The 24,351-nt window shown below is 40.2% G+C and overlaps 1 protein-coding gene across 6 annotated transcripts in view; it reads left to right on the top strand.

The window, feature by feature from the left end:
* Positions 1–503: 503 nt before the first annotated feature.
* Positions 504–24,351, top strand: part of xpo4 (exportin 4) — a 249,078-nt gene continuing 225,230 nt past the window's right edge. For 2 of the 6 annotated variants that reach the window (XM_072577412.1, XM_072577417.1), the window contains exons 1-3: positions 504–660; positions 14,023–14,133; positions 17,663–18,153. In XM_072577412.1, coding sequence (XP_072433513.1) covers positions 17,815–18,153 — 339 coding nt within the window. In that variant the 5' untranslated portion in view covers positions 504–660; positions 14,023–14,133; positions 17,663–17,814. Of the gene's footprint in view, positions 661–991; positions 1,108–14,022; positions 14,134–17,662; positions 18,154–24,351 lie in introns of those variants that run through there. The other 4 variants (XM_072577418.1, XM_072577413.1, XM_072577414.1 and 1 more) reach the window with 4 other exon arrangements.

Below are 24,351 nucleotides of genomic sequence, written 5' to 3' on the forward strand. Positions count from 1 at the left end.
GTGAAGATTTTATAATTCTGATTATAAATACAACCACGGAAAGCCTGGTGGTAGTCGATCCAATGGTAACTTTCAAAGGGAAATTATAAAAATGCATGTAAAATTGAAAGGAAATGCATGGCGATGTTAAAAGAGCAGGAAACTGACATCAATTAGAAACCTCTTTGGAAGAACCATTAGTCGCCTAATGGTCATAATAGCGCCCTTCAGTTCTGAAAAATAGCATTCATGAACAAACTGAACGCTATTTCCATTGAACATTTTTATTCCACCACAAGGTCTGGTTGTTTTTTTTCCTCATATGTCGATGTTGGCTCAAGGGCACTGCAGGCCAAGGGTAGGACTCGATATGGAGCAATCAGTCATTAAAGTCCACGACCAGGATGCCGCCCCGCCCCCTCCTGGAATGCCAGCGCAGCGACGCACCCGCGCTCGCACTGCCACGTGACCGCGATGGAATGAAAACAATGCGACGCGCAGTTGTCAATCAGGAAGGTCGGGAGCCCCGCCCACATTCTGTGGCGTTGGGAGCGGTGAGGAGAAAATAGATTTTGATCGCAGCTCTGAGCCCTGATACAGGCTTCATTTTAACAAGTGGGCAAACACTGAAAGGAATTAAAAATAAACTCGTGGGAACGCCAACTCATCTAAACGGCGAAAGTAAGGAAAAGCATAAGACTGACCTTTCTGTGATGATATTGTATTACCGTGTTTAGGTTGTATAACGTTTAAAGGCCCAGATTTTACATCAATAATTCTGTTATTGTAGAATACAAGATGCATTCTGTGAGGCGTAGGTTCGTTGAATATTATTGCCCTGTGATGCTTGCTGGTCGTTTATTAGGCTGATCATGTTTATGCTAGGGCTTTCCTGTGACATTTGCTGGTGTGGGTCGCTCAGTGAAGACGGGTTTCCCCTATCCAGGATTGAAATGTATTTTCTCCTGGCTGCGGAATGCGGGTTGTCGGTTCGGGTGGCCTTCCATTGGCTCCGATCCGCATAACTTCGACAGAGAGAGAGAGAGAGAGAGAGACAGGGAGGGAGGGTACAACGGTTAGAAACTGCGTGCAGTTACTCCATTTCAGGGCAGACATTCCTGTTTTAAGGTACAGTTGATGAGAAAGACTTTTTTTTTAGTAGCAGTGGTAACGTATTACTTAAACCCCCCCCTTGCGCTGTCACCGATTATTATTTTTTTTAAAAAAGTCATCGTTTCTCTCCATTAACTTGAAGGGAAGTTGTGTTTTTAAACTGGATTCTCAGCGACGCAAGGGGGATCGTTCACGAACTTTCTTTGGCCCGAATCAGTTGAGGGCGACTCGACTCTCGGAGAGTTCCCCTAATGCCCTTGACTGTTATTTCTGGGTGGGGTGGGTAGGTGGGTAAAAGAAAAAAAGCAGGTGAAAGATAACCGAATATTTTTGTTAAGGCTGTCCAAAATGGCCAAAAAGATTCGACGATGACAGCTTGGGATAGCCGATGATGTCTGCTGAATCAGGGCCGCAAAATATAGTCAGCGCTGGAGCTTGCATGCTTTCGTTATTCTGTCATCGGTAATTTTGGCGATTGGGTTAGATCTATAGTATAGAGCTTAATGGGGTTTAAATTTGCGTTCGTACTTCTTGAAAAATTTAGATCGCCTGCATTTTCGACTGAAGTCTTTAAAATTGCAACCAAAAACGGTGGATTAATATTTCAATGCAGTCAATTATTGTTGGAAAAGGTGCTTTGAAATGACCGAGTACTTTTTAGTTAACTTTACCTTTTCCTATTTATTAAATGCCATAGTCATCACTAATGTTGATGTTACTACCAGCTTTGATACATACTATTAACGACCCACAAAATGTTTAATTGTACACATTGTGTAATTGCGTCCAAAATCAGCAATCTGCACATGTAATCCAAAATGCGAGCCGATGTTTTATTTCATGTTTAAAAAACAGGTTCCCCTATGCACCCAAAATAAAGCAGAATTTTACTGAATTGCTGTGTCTTCCTGATGCCTTAAAGATCACACAGCAACATTGTTGATAGCGATTATTTTGGACCGGGAAAACTCGCACACGTTTTTTGGATTGCATGCATTTCGACTGTATCTCTCTACATGTTTCTGTTTTTCCTCATAAACCTGATTAACTCTTCGAGACATTTGCAAAGCAAATAATATTAAACTAACTCCAGTTATTTAATGTGCAATATTCGTATAGTCTTTGTAATAAAAACGTTAACGTTTAATTTTATATGGATAAATTAACAGACAATTATTCTGATAAATTTGTTTTAAAAGTAACAGTTTAATTTGTGCTTGAGAACTTCACAGGTTCCTTGAGCTGTGTACACAGTAGGTTAAGATTATGGGGGATTTAACATGTTTGCAGTTGCTGTGACAAAAAAACGCTTGTTTGGATAGTCCTTGTATATTAAATTTGGTACTAACAAACGCTAGTATGAATAGTGTGATTTACTCAGTTAAGATGTTAGCTGATGTAGTTTTCATTATTTTGTATTTCAGATGTTTGATTTGATTTTAAAATTGTGTTGCTTGCTTTAGTAACACAATTGATTAATTATTTTTCCATATAGAATAAACAGATAATTAAATATATTTAGTTACTAGATCCTTTTGATTTTCTAGCTGGAGTCTGCAAGTTCACATTTTTTTGGTGGCTGCCATAGCAAGATCCTGAGATTTTGATATTTTATGGTATATTTTGACTTATTATCATGTAGTTCCTGCAGTCATATTTCAACTGTGCGTTACATGGCTATAGTGGTGTTTTCTTCTGGGTAACTAATACACTTTGGCATCAGTGTGTCCTTGTTGCTTGTTGATTTACTTGCCATATTCCTTCACCCATTGTTATAACAGCTACTGAGCAGTCATCATAAATGTAGAACTTTAGTAATGGCATCAATGCCTTAATGTTTATGTTTATACTTTTTAAATATATTTATACTAGAGAAAGATTCCTTTGTATTCCATATGCAATTATAAATCGAAGAGATGATTGTTCAAAACATCAGTTTAAGGCTGTTTTGTCAACACGTTTGAGGTTTGATAAAGGCAATTTACAGTCATTATGGAATTTATTAAATTTTTGTGTTATTCCAAAATTGCATGTATCACAAAATATTTTGTTACCATTTATGATTTGATTGTGATCGAAGTATGTTAAAGGCTTTGTAACATGAAGAGAAAAATACATTAAACACTATAATCAAGTCCAACAAAAAAAAAGTTTCTGAAAGTAATTAGGATGCAGTAAGCACTTGTTATCTTGTGAAATGTAAATACTTTTAATTACTTACTAAGTACAACAAATTGTTTTCTATTCCTGATCAAGTCTTTGCAAGTTATAACCCCATTGATTGACAGTATGACCCGAAACAGTTCCATTCAAGGTCCAAGCAAAAGAACTGAAAGGAGTATCTACTTGCCTAAGCATGTTGTAAAATGCATAGCTTGCATTTTGTTCTACATATTACCTATCGTGAAATGAAAGAAAAAACAAAATATAATTTGTGTGGAGTTTGCACATTCTTGCTGTGTCTGCGTGAGTTTCCTCCGGGTGCTTTGGTTTCTTCCCACAGTCCAAAGATGTGCAGATTAGGTGAATTGGCCATGCTAAATTGCCCCTAGTGTTAGGTGAAGGGGTAAATGTAGGGGAATGGGTCTGGGTGGGTTGCTCTTCGGAGGGTCGGTGTGGACTTGTTGGGCCGAAGGGCCTGTTTCCACACTAAGTAATCTAATCTAAATATTCCATTTTTATTTATCAAATATTTTTCAAACAGACTCGCAATTGCTTTAAATTCTGTATACTAGCTACAAAGATGCTGACCAGAAAATGCAAAATGGATGGCAACATGTCGTTAAGTGGACCATTCTAGTAAATTATTCTCATCAGGTTGTATTTTATCTCTACACAAACCACATAAGATAATTGTCAACTATTGTTGAAAATATTAAGCTTTAATACGTCTCCACCATTTGATATTATTTATCTGCATGTGGCAGTTTTTTTTTGTGGAATCTTTACGTAATTGTAGTTAGTAAAGATACCAGTAGCATCTTTTCAGTAGAAGTCTTGGCACTGCAATCTGGAGGGCAAAAGTTCAAGATCTTGTATTCCCTGATAGTAAAATTTTGTCATTATGGTGACTTTTTAAAATTCTTTTGTGGTGTGGTCATTTCAGAGGAAGGAAATAACTGACATGGTCTGGCCCAGTAGAAGTATTTCTCATTCCCTGCTTGCCAATTGCGTAACAGTCTGTTTGGTATTGGCACAGTGGGGAAGCTAGTCTAGCTTCCTCTTCTTTCACCTGCAAATAATGAGCTATTCCTCAGAACACATTTCCTTCATTTCAAAAGCAGAATGCCAGTTACTCCAAGGGAAATAATGCTGAAGGTGCAGTCAGAGTTATTTTGTTAATATATTCAATATTCAAAAATAGCATGTTAGTAAATGAACAAAATTAGAAATAAACACAGGATAACAAAGTTAGTTCTCAGTTATGGGGATGGCCCCATTTAGATAGAAACCTAATGATTTAGATGTACACTTGTGATGCCAAGGCATACATTAGGCTAAATTCTGAAAAATGAGATTAGAAGTGTTAGGTGGTTGCTTTTGACTAGCACAGACTCGATGGGCCAAAAGCCTTCTTCTATGCTGCGTATCTCGATGACTCTATAATATTTTAGGCACTGTTTCAGGACTTGTGAAAAATGTCAAGAAGATCTATCAAAGGGACCTATCAAGCAAAGCTGTCAAAGGGAGTTGTCAAGCTCTTGAGGCATTAAAAAGTCTACTGTTTAAATCATTGAAAAAAATTCCTGGAGTTTTTTTAAAGTAGTGATTGTCTGTCTGTTATTTAACACTGATATAAGTTGGAGTGATTTTATTACTGGATTACTGCTGCATGATTGACTTTTTGTCCATCTACTATTTCATTAGGATGCCTGCTGTTTCAAAGTTTGTTTGATAGCTACAAATGGTTATAGACTCATTAAAATGGGACTATCAATTAATTCAATTACCTGTGCTTTTATTGTGTGCATACATTTGAAGTTTATTATGAAGTGTTTCTGTTGACAAAATATAAGTGTAGTTAATGTGCTTTTATGATTTGAGACCACTTTATGCACTTAGACCTTTATTTTGTCTCATCTTTGCAAGGATCCTGCTGATAGTGGATATTGGAGAGTTGTCATGGTCGGTGTAAAGACCAAACGTGGTGGATGGGATGAGCATAAATTGGTTTGAGTTGTGAAGAAGTTGAGCAGTAAAGGGCCATTAGGGTTGTGTGAAGGGAATAGGTTGCAATGCAGGGTAGAAAGGTCGGTGGAGGGACAAATGTTAGCATGGAGGATAAGAGTGTCATAGATGGGTAAATGGAAAGACAGACCTTGACATTATGCTCAACGCATGCATCATATGGTGTGCATTGGAGGGGAGTGAAGTTTGTAGGGATGTTTCAGATTCCATAAAGTTCTTTTTAGCTTTGGACACTGGAGCCAGAGCCCCAAGGTAGTCATTATGGTACCCCACCCAGCTTCGTCCTCAGTCCTGTGATTGCCCACCCTGAATTCTAAACCAATCTTTCTGCCTGTCATAGAGTCATGGAGATGTACAGCACAGAAACAGACCTTTTGGTCCAACTCGTCCATGCCGACCAGATATTCCAACCTAATCTAGTCCCATTTGCCAGCACTTGGTTCATGTCCCTCCAAATCCAAACTATTCATATAGCCATCCAGATGCCTTTTAAATATTGCAATTGTACCAGCCTCCACCCCTTCCTCTGGCAGCTCACTCCATACAAGCATCACCCTAAGTTGCCCCTTAAGTCCCTTTCAAATCTTTGCTCTCTTGCCCAAAACCTATGCCTTTTAGTTCTGGACTCCCCCACCCCAGGGAAAAGACTTTCTCTATTTAGCCTATCCATGTCCCTCATGATTTTATAAACCTCTGTATAGTCACCCCTCTGACGCTCCAGGGAAAACCGCCCCAAGCCTATTCAACCTCTGGCTCAAACCCATCAACCCTGCCAACATCCTTGCAAATCTTTTCTGAACCCTTTCAGGTTTCACAACATCCTTCCAATAGGAAGGAGACCAGGATTGCACAAAATATTCCAAAAGTGGCCAACCCAATGTCCTGTACAGCCACAACATGACCTCCCAACTCCTATACTCAGTACTCTGACCAATATAGGAAAGCACACCAAATGCCTTCATCACAGTCCCATTACCTGTGACTCTACTTTCAAGGAGCTATGAACCTTCACTCCAAGGTCTCTTTGTTCAGCAACACTCTGTAGGACCTTACCATTAAGTGTATAAGTCCTGCTAAGATTTGCTTCCCCAAAATGCAGCACCTTGCATTTATTTAAATTAAACTCCATCTGCCACTCCTCTGCCCCTTGACCCATCTGATCAAGATCCTGTTCTAATCTGAGGTAACCTTCTTCGTTGTCCAATACACCTCCAATTTTGGTGTCATCCACAAACTTACTAACTATACCTATTATATTCACATCCAAATCATTTATATAAATGACGGAAAGTAGTGGACCCAGCACCGATCCTTGTGGCACTCCACTGGTCACAGGCCTCCAGTCTAAAAAAACAACCATCCACCACCACGCTCTGTCTTCTACCTTTAAGCCAGTTATGTATCCAAATAGCTTGTTCTCCTTGTATTCCATGTTCTCCTTGCTAACCAATCTCCCATGGGGAACCTTTGTCAAATGCCTTACTGAAATCCAGTTAGATCAAGACCACCACTCTGCCCTCATCAATCCTCTTTGTTTCTTCTTCAAAAAACTCAATCAAGTTTGTGAGACATGATTTCCCACGCACAAAACCATGTTGACTATCTCTAATCAGTCCTTGCCTTTCCAGGTACATGCAAATCCTGTCCCTCAGGATTCTCTCCAACAACTTGCCCACCACCGACGTCAGGCTCATTGGTCTATAGTTCCCTGTCTTTTCCTTACCACATTTCCTAAATAGTGGCCCCACATTAGCCAACCTCCAGTCTTCTGGCACCTCACCTGTGACTATTGATGATACAGATATCTCAGCCAGGGGCCTAGCAATCTCTTCCCTAGCTTCCCACAGAGTTCTAGGATACACCTGACCAGGTCCTGGGGATTTATTCACTTCTTTGCATTTCAAGACATCCAGGACTTCCTCCTCTGTAATATGGACATGTTTCAAGATGTCACCATCTATTTCCCCACATTCTATATCTTGCATGTCCTTTTCCACAGTAAACACTGATGCAAAATACTTGTTTAGTATCTCCCCCACCTTCTACAGCTCCACACAAAGGCTGCCTTGCTGATCTTTGAGGGGCTTTATTCTCTCCCTAGTTACCCTTTTGTCCTTAATGTATTTGTAAAAACCCTTTCAAGTTAATTATTTAATTACCTGTTTTCTGATTGCATCCCATGCTACAAAGTAGTCATTTCATGAAGACCAGGTGAAGCTTGGCTGTGAGATTCCTCATAGACATATGGAGCAGTGATGAATGCTAAGTTTTTGCCTACTCGCTTAACCTGTCTGTGCCCCTCTGCAGACTCTCTCTGTCATCCTCAGCAATTGCCTTCTCACCTATTCTTGTGTCACCCACAAACTTAGTTATAATACATTCACTTTCCTAATCTAAGTCCTCTAAATTATGAATATAAATTATAAATAATTGCATTCCACCACTGATTCCTGTGTCACTCCACTGGCTACATCCTAAAAATGTCCCTATTATACCCCAACTATCTGTCTTTTATTAGTTGGCAAATCTTTGATCCATGCTAATATAATGCCTTCAGCACCATGGATTTTGCTAATTAACCTAATGGATAGCACCTTATCAAATATCCTCTGAAAATCCAAGAATATTAAATCCACTGCTTCCCTCTTATCTATGATGTGGAGGTGCTGGTGTTGGACTGGGGTGGACAAAGTCAGAAATCACACAACAACAGGCTATAGTCCAACAGAATTATTTGAAATCATAAACTTTCGGACCTTAGCCCCTTCGTCAGGTGAAGTGAGAGGGAAGCACACAGAATTTATGGGCCGAGAGATCAAAAGATCATACAAATGCTGTGAGTGGAGTGTTGAACAGTAAGTCTCTGCAGGTGACCAAGTGTATTAGATGGTGTGAGTAAAGTAGCGAAAGAACAACTGAAGGGACGACCTATAATCCGACTAAATGGGGCAGAGAGGTAAGTACAGAAGATTAAAAATAAGGTGGTGCTGGAGACAAACCAAATGACTGAAATAACAAAAACAGAAGCTGCTGGAAAAGCCCAGCAGGTCTGGTAGCATCTGTGAAGAAAAACCAGAGGAAGGGTCACCGGTCCTGAAATGTTAACTCTGATATTTCTTCACGGATGCTGCCAGATCTGCTGAGCACCCCCAGCAACTCCTGCCCCTGCTCCTGATTCACAGCATCCACTGTTCTTTCAGTTTATATTTGACTGGAATAACATGATAGGTACAAGGGTCGCATACTGAGGGTTGAACCAAACTAATAAGTTATCCAAAACCAAACAAACTAATTAAGGTAGAGAGATCATAAAAAATTATCAGTGGTGTCAAAACAGGTAAGTAAGGAAGATTTTACAGATACAGAACAGTGTGGTAGGGTCATATGTAGTGCAATTTGAACCTAAGATCGTGGTCGAGGCCATCTTCATGGGTACGGAACTTGGCTATAAGTTTCTGCTCTGCGATCCTGCATTGTCATGTAACTCAAAGGCCGCCTTAGAGGACGCTTACCCGAAGGTTGGAAGCTGAATGTCCTTGACAGCTGAAGTGTTCCCTGATTGGGAGGAACATTCCTGTCTGGTGATTGTTGTGCAGTGCCCATTCATCTGTTGTCGTAGCATCTGCATGGTCTTGCCAACACACCATGTCTCGGGGTATCCTTGCCTGCAGAAAATGGGATAGACAACATTGACTTAGTCACATGAGTATCTGCAGTTTACATGGTGGGTGATGTTTCCTTGTGTGATGGTAGTATCCATGTAGATTATCTAACATGTCATGCAGAGTGGAAGGATTTTGTGGTGTTGTGGTCGATGTTCTTCTGAAGGCTAGGTAGTTTGCTGTAAATGTCTAAGCATCCTGCAAGGCAGCCTTACGCAACAATGCAGAATTGGCGAGCAGAAACTGATAGTAAGTTTCATATCCAGGAAGATGGCATCAACTGTGATCTTGGGTTCATGTCACACTACATGTGACCCCACCACACTTCTGTATCTCTAAAATCTTCTTTACTGTCTTGTTTTGACACCATCTTGATAAATTGTTATGATCTCTCTACCTTAATTTAGTTTATATAGTTTTGGATAACTTATTATTTCAGTTAGACCCTTGGCATGAGACACATATACCTATCATGTTATTCCAGTCAAATAAAAACCTAAAGAACAACAGATGCTGTGAATCAGGAGCAGGGACGGGTTGCTGGGCATGCTCAGCAGGTCTGGTGGCACATGTGAAGAAAAATCAGAGTTAATATTTCGCAACCGGTGACCCTTCCTCTGGTTTTTCTTCAGATGCTGCTGGGCTTTCCCAGCAGCTTCTGTTTTTGTTCCATGTTGTTCTAGTCATTTGGTTTGTCTCCAGCACCATTATATTTTTAATTTTTTTTCTCTGCTTCATTTTAGTCGGATTATAGATCATCCCTTCACTTATTATTCAGCTACTGATAATTTACTTACATGCTCTAACACCCTTGGTCACCTGCAGAGAATTATTATTCAACACTCCACTCACATCATTTGTATGATCTTTTGATCTCTGTGCCCAAAAACTGTTTGTTCTGTGTGCTTCCCTCTCACTTCACCTGACTAAGGGGCTCTGCTCCAAAAGCTTGTGATTTCAAATAAACTTATTGGACTATAATCTGGTATCATGTGATTTCTGACATTGTCCCTTTTATCTATCCAGCTGGTTATCTCTTCAAAGAATTATGGAAAATTTTGTCTGATGTGACTTCCCGTTCATTAAGCCTGACTCTGCTTGATCATATTATGCACTTCTAAATGTGTTGCTATTGGATCCTTTATAATAGACCCTAACATTTTCCTAATCATAGACTATAAGATAACTGGTCTATAGTTACCTGTTTTTTTTTGTTTGGCTCCTCTTTTTAGACAAAGGTGTTACATTGGCAATTTTCCGATCTTCTTTTCCAGAATCTAAGGATTTCTAGAAGATTATTACCAGCACGCCAATCATTTCTAGCTACTTCCTTTGATATCCAAAGATAGTAGGTCATTAGCCCCATTAGATTTCCTGGCATGCTTTGCTAGTGATAATAGTTGTAATTTTTTTTTCCCTCTTTTTTTGTCTCTTTACTATTTAGTAATTTTGGGATGCTATTAGTTTTTCTACTGTGAAGGTTGTTTCAAAGTATTTATTCCAACTCCTCCACCATGGTCTGGTTCCCCTTTATTATTTCCCCAGCCTCATTCTCTAAGGTGCCTATCCTCACTTTAACTTCTCTGTTCCTTTTTATATATTTAAAGAAACTCTTGCTGTGTGTCTTGATATTATTTATTACTTGGAGCAGAGAAAATCTAGGAGGAACCCGAGAGAGGTGTATAAGATTGAGGGGCATGGGCAGAGTGAATAAAAAGCAGCTGTTCCCCTCTGTTGAAGGGTCAGTAATAAGGAGGCATAACTTTAAAGTGAAAGGCAGGAGATTGAGAACGGAATCTGAGGAAAACATTTTCACCCAGAGGGTGGTGCTGGTCTGGAATGCACTGTCTGTGAGGATAATTGGTACAGGAAACCTCACAATGTTTTAAAAAGTACTTGGATGAGCACTTGAAATGTCACAATCTTCAAGGCTATGGGTCTTGTGTGGGAAGTTGGGACTAGTGTAGGTAAGAATGTATTTTTAGCAGTACAGACTTAATGACCTAAAGGGCCTCTTTTGTACTGTATGAGGCTATTTACAAGTTTACCCTCAGTTTATTTTTGCCCTTTTTATTATACTTTTGGCTGTATTTTTTGTTGATGGTTTTTAAAACTTCCCAATCCCATAGTTTGCCACATTGTATTTCTTTTCAATTTGAAATCAGTCCTTAACTACCTTGGATAACGATGGTTGGCTTATTCCTTTCCGCAAATCCACAAGATAATGTCTTTGCTGTGAGCCTTGAACTAATTTCTTAAACGTCTGCAATTGTTCCTCAACCATCTTTGCTGCTAAACGCCTTCTGCAGTCCCTTCCAGTCAGCGTTGCCCTCATTTCTTTGGAATTAACTGATTGGTTTCTAGACCATTATTATTGAGAAACACAGGATACTTCAAAATCTTCAATGTGAATGTTTTGAAATAGCTTTAGACATGTATGTCAAAATATACATTCCAAAATGTTCTTGGAATATCAGAATTTTGAGGTTTTTTTTCTCCCTGTAACCCTTAGATTCATAGATCTATATTGAATCAACAAAAGAGGAAATAAATAAATGCAATCTAATGACTGTTTGTTTGTTTGTTTGTTTGTTTGTTTGTCCAGCAATTTCAAATGTAATTTTTCTATTGTCATAAATGACAGTGTCACAGTTGCACAGAAGAAAAGGAAGATAACGTGTCTGCCTGGGACCCTCCAACCACATTGGATCAATGTCGAATTCACCAGTTCCCTGATCTCCCCACCCCACCCCTTATCCCAGATCCAACCCTTCAACTCGGCACTGCCCTACTGAACTGTCCTACCTGTCCATCTTCATTTCCACCTATCCGCTCCACCCACCACTCAGACCTGTCACCATCAACCCTCCCCTTCATCTACATATCGTGTTCCCAGCTAACTTTGGCCCCAGCCCTAGCCACCTCCCATTTATCTTCTCAGGCCCCTTGCCCCCCCCACCCAAAATCCTGCTGAAGAGCTTATGCTCGAAACATCAACTCTCTCTCCCTCCTCGGATGATGCCTGACTGGCTGTGATTATCCAGCACCATACTTTTTAATCCTGATCTCCAGCATCTTCAGTCCTCACTTTCTCCTAGTAGTGCAAGAATCCCCCTAAAGTTCTGTGCACATATCTGTTTTCCATTTTGCAAGCTAATGGCAGCATTAGTTCCTCAGCGAAGTGCAGTCAGAACCATGTCTGTGTTACCACTAGTAGCTCAGTTGTTCAAAAGGGATGAAAAAGGAGAAGGTAGAAGTAATAATGACAGGAGAACAGATAGTTTTTTTTTGTGGCCAGAAATGTGACTCCACGATGGAATATTTCCTCCCTAGTGCTGGGGTCAAAAATGTCATCAAGCAGCTGTAGGACGTTTGTCCTGTAGAGGGTGAACATTCGGAGCTCATAGTCCATGTTGGTATCAAGGACTTGGGATGTGGTCCTGCAACCAGAATTTAGGGAGTCAGGTAGAAATTTAGGAAGCAGGATCTCCCTTCATTGTACTTCAGAAGAATGAGAGGTGACCTTATTGAAACTTGCAAGATTTTAAGGGGGATTTAAAAGGTGGATGCTGAAAGGCTGTTTTCTCCTTGTGAGACAGTCTAGGACCAGAGGGCATAATCTTACTGTAAGAGTTGCAGAGTTTGGACAGAAATGAGGAGGAATTTCTTTCTTGAGGATGACGGAACTATAGAATTGTTACAGAGGCTGCAGACGCCGGGTTGTTAAGGATATTTAAAGGTTGAGTTAGACAGATTTTTAATAAGTAAAGGAATCAAAGATTATGGGGAAATGCAGAAAAGTGGAGTTGAGGATTATCAGATTAGCCATGATCTCATTGAATGGCAGAACAGATCCGAATGGGCCAAATAGCTTACTGCTGCTCCTATTTCATATGGTCAAATGTGGTAATCGGTGGATTACTCCCAGTGCCATGTGAAAATAAGAATGTATATACTGGATTAAGACAGATGACCTTGTGCCTGGAAAGATGGTGCTAGATGCTGAGCATTGGATTTCTGTGACGAGCTCTAGGGAAAGTAGCACCTGAACAAGCCAACAGGTGCACCTGAACAGCAGGCATGAGTTTCTTGGGGAGCCTTTGGTTAATGCTGTAAAGAGGCCTTTAAACAACTTTATGAAGAAAGTCTTTTATACAAGAATACCCATTGTTGACAAAATACATGGAAAGACAGTTAGCACTAACATATAGTAAAACATTGCAAGGCAGAATATAATGAAGTCTATATTAGGGTTACTACGCGACTCTGTGAATACAAGGAGTATAACAAATAAGGCTGGGAATTACAGGTGCAGATTGTCATGTGGATATGGTTATGGTGATTACCGAGACCTGGCTCAAGGAAGACCAGAACTTGTTGTTAAATATTTCTGTGTACAAGATGTTCACAGGAAAGGGTGAAACAGGAAAAACAGGAAAGAAATGAGGGGCAGAATATTGATGAAAGAAAGCAGTGGAGTACTGGAGAAAGAGGATATCTCTGAGGCTATAAAGACAGAACAAATTTTGCTCAAGCTAAGGAACAAAGCAGGTGCAATTACATGACTCAGTGTAGCCTATAGATCTCCAAGTAGTAAGAAGGATGTAGAAGGACGGTTAAGTTCTTTTTCCTGAGGTTCTTACACACTTGATGCAACTGCAGCACACCAACTTTTGTGAACGAGCAGCCAAATTTATTAAGCACAGTATAGCACAAGCTTTGAAGACACTTTGAACACTCCTCGCCATTCTTGCGAATCGTGTCCAGGGGTCTCTGTCTGGCAGAACCTTTAAAACACACCTTGCAGGACTTACGGGGTCATGGCAAATGCTCTCTCTGAAGAAAGGAAACAATCCTTTTTATACAAAATGTTTACATCAAAGTTATTAACGCTCACAAGAAAACTCCCAGTCACTCCCTCGCAGTCACATGCCACTCAAGATAAAAGTGACCACCTCCCCTCCAGAAACAATATAATGCAGGTCATCCCTTAATGGCTAGATGTGGTGTGAATTGTATTCTGTCTAAACTACAGGAAGTAGTCGGAATTCCAACTATGAATGTTGTTATTGATTTCTAGATGAAAATGTAAATCATCCCTGAATGGCAAGGAAATGGCCACGGAAACCTCCCACATTCAACCAAAAGACAGACGCACCACCTTACCCCTGGGGCATTCAATTTCTTGCAGGTCAGCAGAGCAAATTAACTCTTTAATATCACAAGACTGCAGGGAAATTAGAGATAGCCACATTAGAGAGTAGTTTATAATAGAGGACTTACACGAGCAATATCCCATTCAATATTTGAGTAAGTAAAGGGGCAGTAAGAGATAAATGTTCATGGATCATGTTCAAGAGAATTTCCAACCTCAGTCTGTATCTAGACCAACAAAAGAGATGCATTGTTGGACCTGGCTTTTGGCAATGAGGTGGGTCAAGTGGAGCAAGTGTCAGTGGAGGAACACGTAGGAAATAGTGGTCATTGTCATTCTTCAAAATCATCCTAAAGCTTACAATGGTCATTTCAGAGTAAGAAAAAATAATCAGCAGAGAGAGTGAACTTCAGTGGCTCAAGAATGGAACTGGGCATGAAAGATTGGCAGGGAAAACCGTAATGGAGCACTGGGCTACTTATTTAAAAATGAGGTGGTTCAGATACCTTTCCCTTGAGAGAATATACTTTGATTGTAAGACAAAAAAATCCAGAGCTCCATGGATGACAAAGGAAATCAAAATAAAAAAGAAAGGGTTTGCTTGTGATGTGTGGGAAATACAATTGAAGACCAAAAGGATTTGGCTGGCAAGTGAAAAAAGAATAGTAGAGGAGAGAAAAGAAATTGAGACAGTGTGGTAGACAACATAAAGGGCAACCCTAAAGTCTTCCATAGGTATATAAACAGCAAAGAGTGGTAAAAGGAAGAGTAAGGCTGATGGGGACCCAAAAAGAAGATTTACACATGGAAACAAAGGCTATGGTTGAAGTATTAAATGACAAACTTTGCATCTGCCTTGTCTGTATCAAGGAGTTAAGATGCTACCCAGGCCATGGTGATAGAGGAGGAAACTCTGTCACTATCAAGGTTCAAATTGATAGCATGAAGTGTTGGATAGATCATTGGTTTCTAAATCAGGACTGGGTTAGATGCACCCAAGGAAATTATAGGGGCACCAACTACAATCTTTCAGTTTTCTTTAGATTCTGGATGTGCCAGAAGACTGTAGAATTGCAAACATCACAGCCTTGTTTAAATAAAATGTAAGGATAAGCCCAGCAATTATAGACAAGTCAGTTTAGCTTCTTTGGTGGCAGTGAAGCTTCTAACAAGCAATTATTCGGTATAGAGTTAATAGTCACATGAAAAATGGTGAATGATTAGATAAAGGGAGAAAGTGAGGACTGCAGATGCTGGAGATCAGAGCTGAAAAATGTGTTGCTGGAAAAGCGCAGCAGGTCAGGCAGCATCCAAGGAGCAGGAGAATCGACGTTTCAGGCATAAGCCCTTCTTCAGGAATGATTAGGTAAAGCCAGGATTTCTAAAGAAGAAATTGCTTGCTGGAGGTTGTTTTTTTTGAAGAGGTAACTGGGATGGTTGCTGAGGGTAATGCTATTGATGTGGTGTACATGGAATTCCAGAAGACGCTCAACTCAATGCTGCACGATAGATATAGAAAACAGGGAGTGGGGATAAAAGGGTCCTTCTTATGATTGCAGCCGGTGACAAAGTGGTATTCTACAAAGTTTGGTGTTGGAAACACAACTTTTTGCTTTATACATTAATGATCTAGATGAAAGAATACAAGGATAGGTAGAGGGACAGGTAGTATTGTGGTAGGGAGGCTGCAAAGGATTTGGACAGGTTAGGAGGGTGGGCATAGATGTGGCAGATTAAGTACAATGTGGGAAAGTGTGAGGTCATAACTTTGGTCAGAAGAATAGAGACATGACTATTTTCTAAATGGGGAGAAAACTTAGAAGTTTGAAATGCAAAGAGACTTGGGAGTTCTAGTCCAGGAGTCTCAAGATAAACTTGCAGGTTGAGTCAGTAGTTAGGAATGCAAATGTAATGATGGCATTTATTTAGAGAGGACTTGAATATTAAAGCAGGGATTATACTTGTGAGACTCTGTAAGGCTGTGGTCAGAGCACATTTGGAGTATTGTGCACAGTTTTGGGCCCCATATCTCAGGAAGGATGCACTGGCCTGGGGTGTATTCAGATGAGGTTCGCAAGAATGCTTCCAGGAATGAAAAGATTAACGTACGAGAAACATTTGAGGACACTGGGTCTATAGTTGACAGAGTTTAGAAGGATGAGGGGGGGATCTAATTGAAATGTACAGAATACTGAATGGCCTGGACAGAGTGGGTTTTGGGAAGATGTTTCCATTGGTAGGAGAGACTAGGACCCAAGGGCACAGCCTCCGAGAAAAGGGAAGACCTTTTTAGAATGGAGATGAGAAACCTTTCCAGCCAGAGAGTGGTGAATCTATGGAATTTATTGCCGTAGGTCATTTAAGACTGAGATAGATAGGTTTTTGAGGATAAAGGGGATCAAAGCTTACTGGGAAATAGCAGGAGAATGGAGTTGGAAAACTTATCAGCCATGATTGAATGGTGGAGCAAACTCTGGGCTGAATGGTCTAATTTCTGCTCCTACATCTTATGGTCTTAAATGTGTTATTGTGCATGGAATAAAAAGGAAAGTAATAATTTAGGTATTGAAATGCCTGAGTGGTAGAAAACAGAGTAATAGTTGATTTAATATTCTTTGAGCTGGAATAAGTTTTTTTTGTTGTGGAGTTTACCAAAGATTGGTATTGGGACTGTTGCTTTTCTAGATACCTATTAATAATCTAGCTTTTGCTGGGCAGGACTCTGTTTCAAAGTTTATGATACAAAATTTGGAAGTATTGTAAACTGTGAGGAGGACCCTATAGAACTTCATAAAGATAGAGATAAGTTGGTGAAGTGAGTAGATGAGTGGTAAGTGAAGCTTAATGAGGAGAAGCACAAGGTAATGCACATTTTAGGAAAAGCATGGACATATCAAATAACATAGGGAATATAATGCCTCAGGGGTGCAGGAACTGAGGAACCTCAGTGCATATGTGCTCAGATCATTGAAGGTAGCAGGACAGGTCAATTAATAATGCATCAGTATTCTGGGTCAAAACGTGTGGCACTGGAAAATCGCGGCAGGTGAGGCAGCACCCGAGGAGCAGGAGAATCTGCATTTCAGGCATAAACCCTTCATCAGGAATGTAGGGGGGGAAGGGGGCTGAGAGATAAATATGGGAGTGGGGCTGGGGCTGGGGGCAGGTAGCTGGGAAAGTGATAGGTAAATGCAGGTGGGGGTGTGACACGTTGAAGGAGAGGGTGGAAGGGATATGTGGGAAGGAAGATGGCTAGGTAGGACAGTTCAAGAGGGCAGTACCGAGTTGGAGGGTTGGAACTGGTATGAGGTTGCTGTGTCTTCAGCTGCCAAGATTCTAAGCTTCAGAATTTCTTGCCTAAAACTCTCTTGATTTTTCTGCTTTTTCTTCCTTTACATTTATTGTACATTTCAAGTCTAGCTGTTTGGCCTAGTGTGTGATATCTAGCCCAATATCACCTTTTATGAGCGTTTTTATAACTCTGTATTGATGTACCTTAGGATATGATATTAATGTAAGATTTTGATTTTGTCATCATCATTTTATTGTGACTTCTACATTTCAGATAAGGATGCCCATAAGAATGAAAGCAAAGCAGATTTTATGTTGAAACAAATTTAAGGACCACAAGCGTCAATAAAAAGAAGGATTGAAAATCTTTGCAGTGCCTGAAACGCAAACACAGCTTATTTATGATAAAAAAAAATTGGTTTTGTGATGAGACCAAAGACCTTTCCAGCCACTTCATATACCGGAAACAGCCGCCAGAGACTGCAGGAAATTCGAGAGGGGTTGAAACAACCTCATAAACCTTCAGGCCAGGCTTTAACTGTTGGCTCCAACAATGAAACCCCACAAGACCTGAAAGCCGTTGTTGCAAAGGATGCTACCAGACAACAGCAAATGCGACCTGTACCAAAATTTGGGCCTTATCAGAAAGCTCTCCGAGAAATCAGAAACTCCCTGATGCCATTTGCAAATGAGTCTGGTTCATCTACTAGTGTTGAAGTAAATAGACAGATGTTACAAGAATTGGTAAATGCTGGATGTGATCAGGCAAGTCACCTAATTATTTTAATATTTTTGCTATTTGTCATTATTTTATAAGCTTGTTTGTCTTAAAGGTTTTGATTCCATCTTGGAAAAATACTGACCCCTATGTTTTCATGAGGTCAGCTGCTTATTAATGGCGTACATTGGCTGTGATTGCAGTATGTAAGAAAGAATAGGGCAGGACTCAGAAATGTTGGATCCCAGCCCAGGTTTTGACCTTCTATCAGAGTCGATCTGGGTGGAACTCAGAAATCACAAGCCAGACGTGATGCTGACAGAGGGGGCATGGATAGGGGTAAATTAATTCTGACTGTACGATTGTGAAATCTGCCATGCAGTGTCCCCCATGCACTCATTTGATTTTCTGTATTTTTAGTTATTGTTTGCTGAGAGAAAACTTATGTATTATTGTTCCAGAAGTTCACATGCACCAATATCAACTTTTCCCGATCGTGAGGTTCTGGAATCCTGTCAGCTGCTTTTGATTTTTTTAAATTGACATATTTTACATTACTTGAGGTCTCTTTTAGATTGCTTTTGTAACTGAAACAAGGTTTAAAAATTGGGCATGTTTGCTGATCCTTGAGTCCATCATAGTGCGTTGGTTCCTTTTCTTTTCCTATTCCTAATTAACAATTACAGTTCAGTTTGCTGTGCCTTCCTGTAGATATTTTTGATATTTATTGAATTTGGGTTAAAATGCAAAATAACTGCTATTAAAGATAAATTCAATACATTTTTAATTATTTGATTGCAATGTGAAGATAAAAATGACTTTTTCTTTACAGTAGCAAAAAATATATATTGTACTTTGTGAAAATACTTTTCATGTTGGTGTTTTTGTTTGGTTGAGCTGAGTGTAAAATACTTTTTTTTGAGAAATCTTTTGTACATTGTTCCTATATATTCATTCTTGCTCTGCTGGAGAGCAAATGGATTCATGCTATTGCACAACAGATTGCTTGAGAAGTATTTTAAAGTCAAGCAAAGATAAATGACAAAGCTGCTCAAGTTTGAATTACAAAAGTCAATCACTTTGTCATAAATTTGTAGATGCCGGTGTTGGACTGGGGTGTACAAAGTTAAAAATCACAATACCAGGTTTTAGTCCAACAGGTTTATTTGGAAGCACTAGCTTTTGGAGCGCTGCTCCTTCTTCAGGTGGTTGTAGAGTATAAGATCCTAAGACAAAATTTGTAGCAAAAGTTTACAGTGTGATGTAACTGAAATTATATACTGAAAAAAGACCTGGATTGTTTGTTATGTCTCTCATCTTTTAGAATGGACAGTGGGTTTCAGTTCTTTCATATGTAAATTCCAGAACTTTCTTCAAGGTACAATCTCAAGTGAGCTTTTGCAATAGGTACCAAGCTGGCCCAGATAATGCATTGAAGGTATGAGGTGCCCTATATGAGGCTGTTTGTGCCCCAATATTCAGACTGATTCTCATCTAAAAAAAGGGATTTACAGAATCTTACATGGATTTATGGAGTTTTTGAGCAAAATAAAATGTAATTCTGCAAGTACAAATTCACCCGACAAACTTATATATGTGGGGGGTGGGGTGGGGTGGGGTGGAGAATGTATGTGTGTGAATGAGATGTAAAGGGGTGTAAATCTGTGGGAGTGTATGTGAGCATATGACAGAGAGCTTGTGTATGGGAGAGGGGGACAGAGTCTGCATGAGTATATGGGTCTGTAGGAATATGTGTGTGTGTGTGTGTGTGTTTTGTGCAATGAGGTCCCATGTAGTGTGACATGAACCCAAGGTCCCCATTGAGGTCATCCCCGTGGGTACCAAACTTGACTGTCACCCTCTGTTTGACCACTTTGTGTTGTTGCCTTTCCTGAAGTCTACCTTGGAGGATGGTCACCCAAAGGTTTGAGGTCTAATACACTCCTGTCTGACCCCAGTCAGAGAACACTTCAGCGGTCTGGGACATTTGACCTTGGACCTTCAGGTGGCTATTCACAAGGCGGACTTCTGGACAGGCAACAACGCAAAGTAGGTGAGCAGGGGCTGATTGTCATGTTTGGTACCCGTGGGAATGGCCTCAACCGGGACCTTGGATTCATGTCACACTACAGGTGACCCCAATGCACTGCAGTGCGCGCGCACACACACACACACACAGACACAGACACAGACACAGAAAAACGCACTAACACCCACACACACGCTCCTACAGACCCATACTCACGCAGACCCTCTCCCATACACAAGCTCTCTCTCATACACTCACACCCACTGTCACGCTCACACACGCGCCCTCTCACACACTTCTACCCCTTCACACTCACACACATACACACACTCTCTCACAGACACTCATGCTCCTCGCAGACACAAACACACATGTAAGTTTGTGGGTGAATTTGTACTTGCAGAATTACATTTTATTTTGCTCAAAACCTGCATGAAGCCATGTAAGATTCTGTAAATCCCTTTTGTAGAAATAGAACATTGGGGAACAGGCACACTTTAACCTGTTGGACTATAACCTGGTGTTATGTAATTTTTAACTTTGTACAAATTAGGATAGTTCCCTTCCAAGTCACACACCATCAGATTGTGGTGTTCCTATGCATTGACTGCCCTTCTCATTCTAGATACTCGTGTCTGGCAATCTGCTGTTGAAGAAATCTTGACAAGATACTCAAGTGTGTTTTTTTTTCCTTGGCGCTTACTGCTGCAGTGGTGGAGGGATGAATGGTTAAGATGCTCAATGAAATGCCAGTCAAGCAGATAGCTTTGACTTGGATAATGTTGAATATTTTGAATTGTATTGGAGCTATGCTAATAACGATATACAGAAAATATACCATCACTGCTGATCTGTGCCCAGTAGGTGGCGGATAGTGTGATGAAATAAAAACTAGCTGGCTTGAATTTGTGCAGGACAGGGCATACCTGAAGAATTTCCATTTTTTGCTGTGTAGATGTTAGAGTTGTAATTGTGTTTGGAGCAGTTTTGCTCAGGATGTTGCTAAATCTCAAGAGCATTATTCTGCAGTCTTTGACAAGGATGTTGTCAGACCTCATAGTCTATGCTGCATCTTTGCCTTCAGTTGTTTCTTAAGGTCACATGGAATGAATTAAGTTGATTGAAGAATGGCATTAGTGATGCTGGGTATCTTCAGTGGTAGCTGAGTTACACATTCATTCAGCACTTCTGGCTGAAGGTGGTTGCAAATACTTCAACCTTGTTTTTTGCAATGATGTACTGTGCTCTCTCATATCATTAAGGATGCAAATATCTGTGGAACCATCTCCTTAGTTGTTAAATTATCTATCACCATTTACAACTGGATATGGTAGGGCAGGAGAGCTTTAATTCTTTGTTTTTGGGATGACTTTGCTTTGTTTGTTTTATATTGTGGAGAATTCCAGGCCCATATCTACAAGAATATATCTATTCAAGATCCACTCTAGCATTTTGGAGCATGAAAAGCTCTATTGTAATCCTTCGCAATGAATATTCAAAATTTTTGATACTTTTTAAATTATATAGGAGAATTGTTTAAATATTATAGAAGTGCATAGAATGTCCAGTACAGAAACGGGTCATTCAGCCCAACTGGCCTGCCTCCTGACATGAACTGCCTCCTGTCACTCTATGTCTGAGTTATCAACATAAGCAGATGAAGGACAAAGCAATATGTTGTTTAGCATGGATGCATTTTAAAGGGAAGCGATTTGACTTGTACTCTGTTAGAGACAAAAGAAAGCTGCAGATGCTGGAATCCAAAGTAGACCGGCAGAAGGCTGGGAGAACACAGCAAGCCAGGCAGCATCAAGAAGTGGAGAAGTTGATGTTTCGGGTGAAATCCTTCTTCAGGACTTTGGGTGAGTGTAGGGGGAGCTGCAGATTCGGTTGGTGGCCGGGAGGAGTGGAAGGGATGGGGAGGGGTTGGGAAGGGAGGTTCTTTGAAATTGGAGAACTCAATGCCCCATTTCAAAGAACCTCCCTTCCCAACCCTTCCCTATCACTTTCACTGCTCCGGGCTGAAGGCTGCCCAGGCGGAAGATGAGATGTTGTTCCTCCAATTTGCAATTTGATTCATTGTGGCAATGGAGGAGGCCAAGGATGGTCATGTCAGGAAGGGAGTGGGAAGGGAAACTAAAATGGGCGATGACTGGGAGGTCCGGTCAACCCCTGCAGACCCGACTGAGATGCTCGACGAACTATTCCCTAAATTTACGTTGGTCTCCATGATGTAGAGAAGACCACATCGGGAGCACCTGATGCACAAAACTAGATTGGAAGAGAGGCAGATGAACCTCTGTCTCACCAGGGAGGACTGTTTGTGGCCCTGGATGGAGGTTAGGGGGTGGTGTACATGATCTCTATTCTCCGGTAAAATAATTTGTTAATTAATATCCAATTTGTTGGATATTGGTCACTATCTCATACTTTAGGCCTCTATATTAGGTTCCCCTACAAGTATAAATACATTCTCTACCTACATGGGTGGCACGGTGGCATAGTAGTTAGCACTGCTGCCTCACAGTGCCAGAGACCTGGGTTCAGTTCCCACCTTGGGCGACTGTGTGGAGTTTGCACATTCTCCCCGTGTCTGAGTGGGTTTCCTCCGGGTGCTCCAGTTTCCTCCCACAGTCCAAAAGATGTGCAGGTTAGGTGAATTGGCCGTGATAAATTGCCCACAGTGTTAGGTGTAGGGGAATGGGTCTGGGTGGGTTGGTCTTCGGAGGGTCGGTGTGGACTTGTTGGCTGAAGGGCCTGTTTCCACACTGTAAGTAATCTAATCTACACCATATACCTTTTGAAAATCTTCCATATGCTTTATCAGTAATTTTGGTATCATTCCAGCAATAACGATCTTTAATGAGAATTTGCATCAACCTCCAATTCCTGAAAGAATTTTTCTCTCTCCCATCTCGTTGCTGTTTTCAAATACTTAATGGTTTACATTTTCATATTGGTAAAATGACTGTACAGTTTTGTCACATGGTACATATAGGAGCATAATTGACACATTTTAGGTTTGTTGCAAATGGCTTTTCACATGTACATAAACCTCGTTTTTTTTGTGTGTGAAAATGTTGAGGTTGATGTTAGACTTCCTAAAAATTTTTTATTCTGATCTGCACAAACCCAATCAGATCTGCTGCTTCGTTAACAATGAGCACTCTCTACGAGAAGTAGCAAATAGAATTTGATTCTATCATATACTGTATTCATAACTTTCTTTCTTTCAAATATTAATTCTGTTTTGTCCCTTGTATGATTTCATAATCTTAAAATGCAAAGTAATCTCCTTGCTATAATTCCAAAAACAGAATCTATTCTTTACTACAATTTGTACTGCAAATCAAATACAGTCCATCCCCTGTACTCAATGCAAGTAGCATAACACTTGCGCTTAATCTTACCCAAATAAGTAATGTTTAATTCACTACAGTGCTTAGCAAAGTAACATTCAATCCCGTCTTTCAGCTGAGAAGTATTACCAGGGTCCTGCCTGCTCTCAAGTAAACACAAACAATTCCATGTCACTGTTCGAAGAAGAGAAGGGAAGATTTTCTCCATATCCTGACTAATATTTATCCATAAATCATCATCATAATGTCATGTAAATGATAAATTATGGACTTTCAATTAATGAGAGTTGAAAATTTGTTTTAATACCTTCAGCCATCGTGGATTAAAATAGTTGCATAAAAGGAAGAAGTTGATCCATAAAATTGCTGCAATGAGCACCTGGCCACAGCTTGAGGCAGATTCGGGAAAATCAATGTGAAATAAACCAAATTCTCTGAATTGAAGTTAGCATTTTACCTGAAGACATTGAAACTAGTGAACTGAATCAGGTATCAAGAAACTCTCACTTCCTGTTTTAATTTGCATTTGTATGATAAGTTACACATGTATATCATGAAAGGGTTTCCTGTAACTATCCAGTTTGGGAAGACAATTGAGCTAGACTTGGAATACAGAAATTTTCACGAGCTGCTTGACAAAGCAGAAGTCAGAAAGGAAAGTGGATTGGTAACATCCAAATTAGAAGATCATTTTTCTTTCTCCTTGTTTCTCTAAAGCTAGAAATGACATGAAAATCATTAGAGAAATGTCCATTTATTGGAAACTCCAGATGCTATAATTCTGAGGAGACAAGACATCAACTAAACAGTCATGGTCTTAGAGTTCTTTTGTTGTTATAGCTGAACCTAAGAATTAG

The sequence above is a fragment of the Chiloscyllium punctatum genome, chromosome 9 (genome assembly GCF_047496795.1).
Source record: "Chiloscyllium punctatum isolate Juve2018m chromosome 9, sChiPun1.3, whole genome shotgun sequence".
In the NCBI taxonomy this organism is placed as follows: Eukaryota; Metazoa; Chordata; class Chondrichthyes; order Orectolobiformes; family Hemiscylliidae; genus Chiloscyllium; species Chiloscyllium punctatum.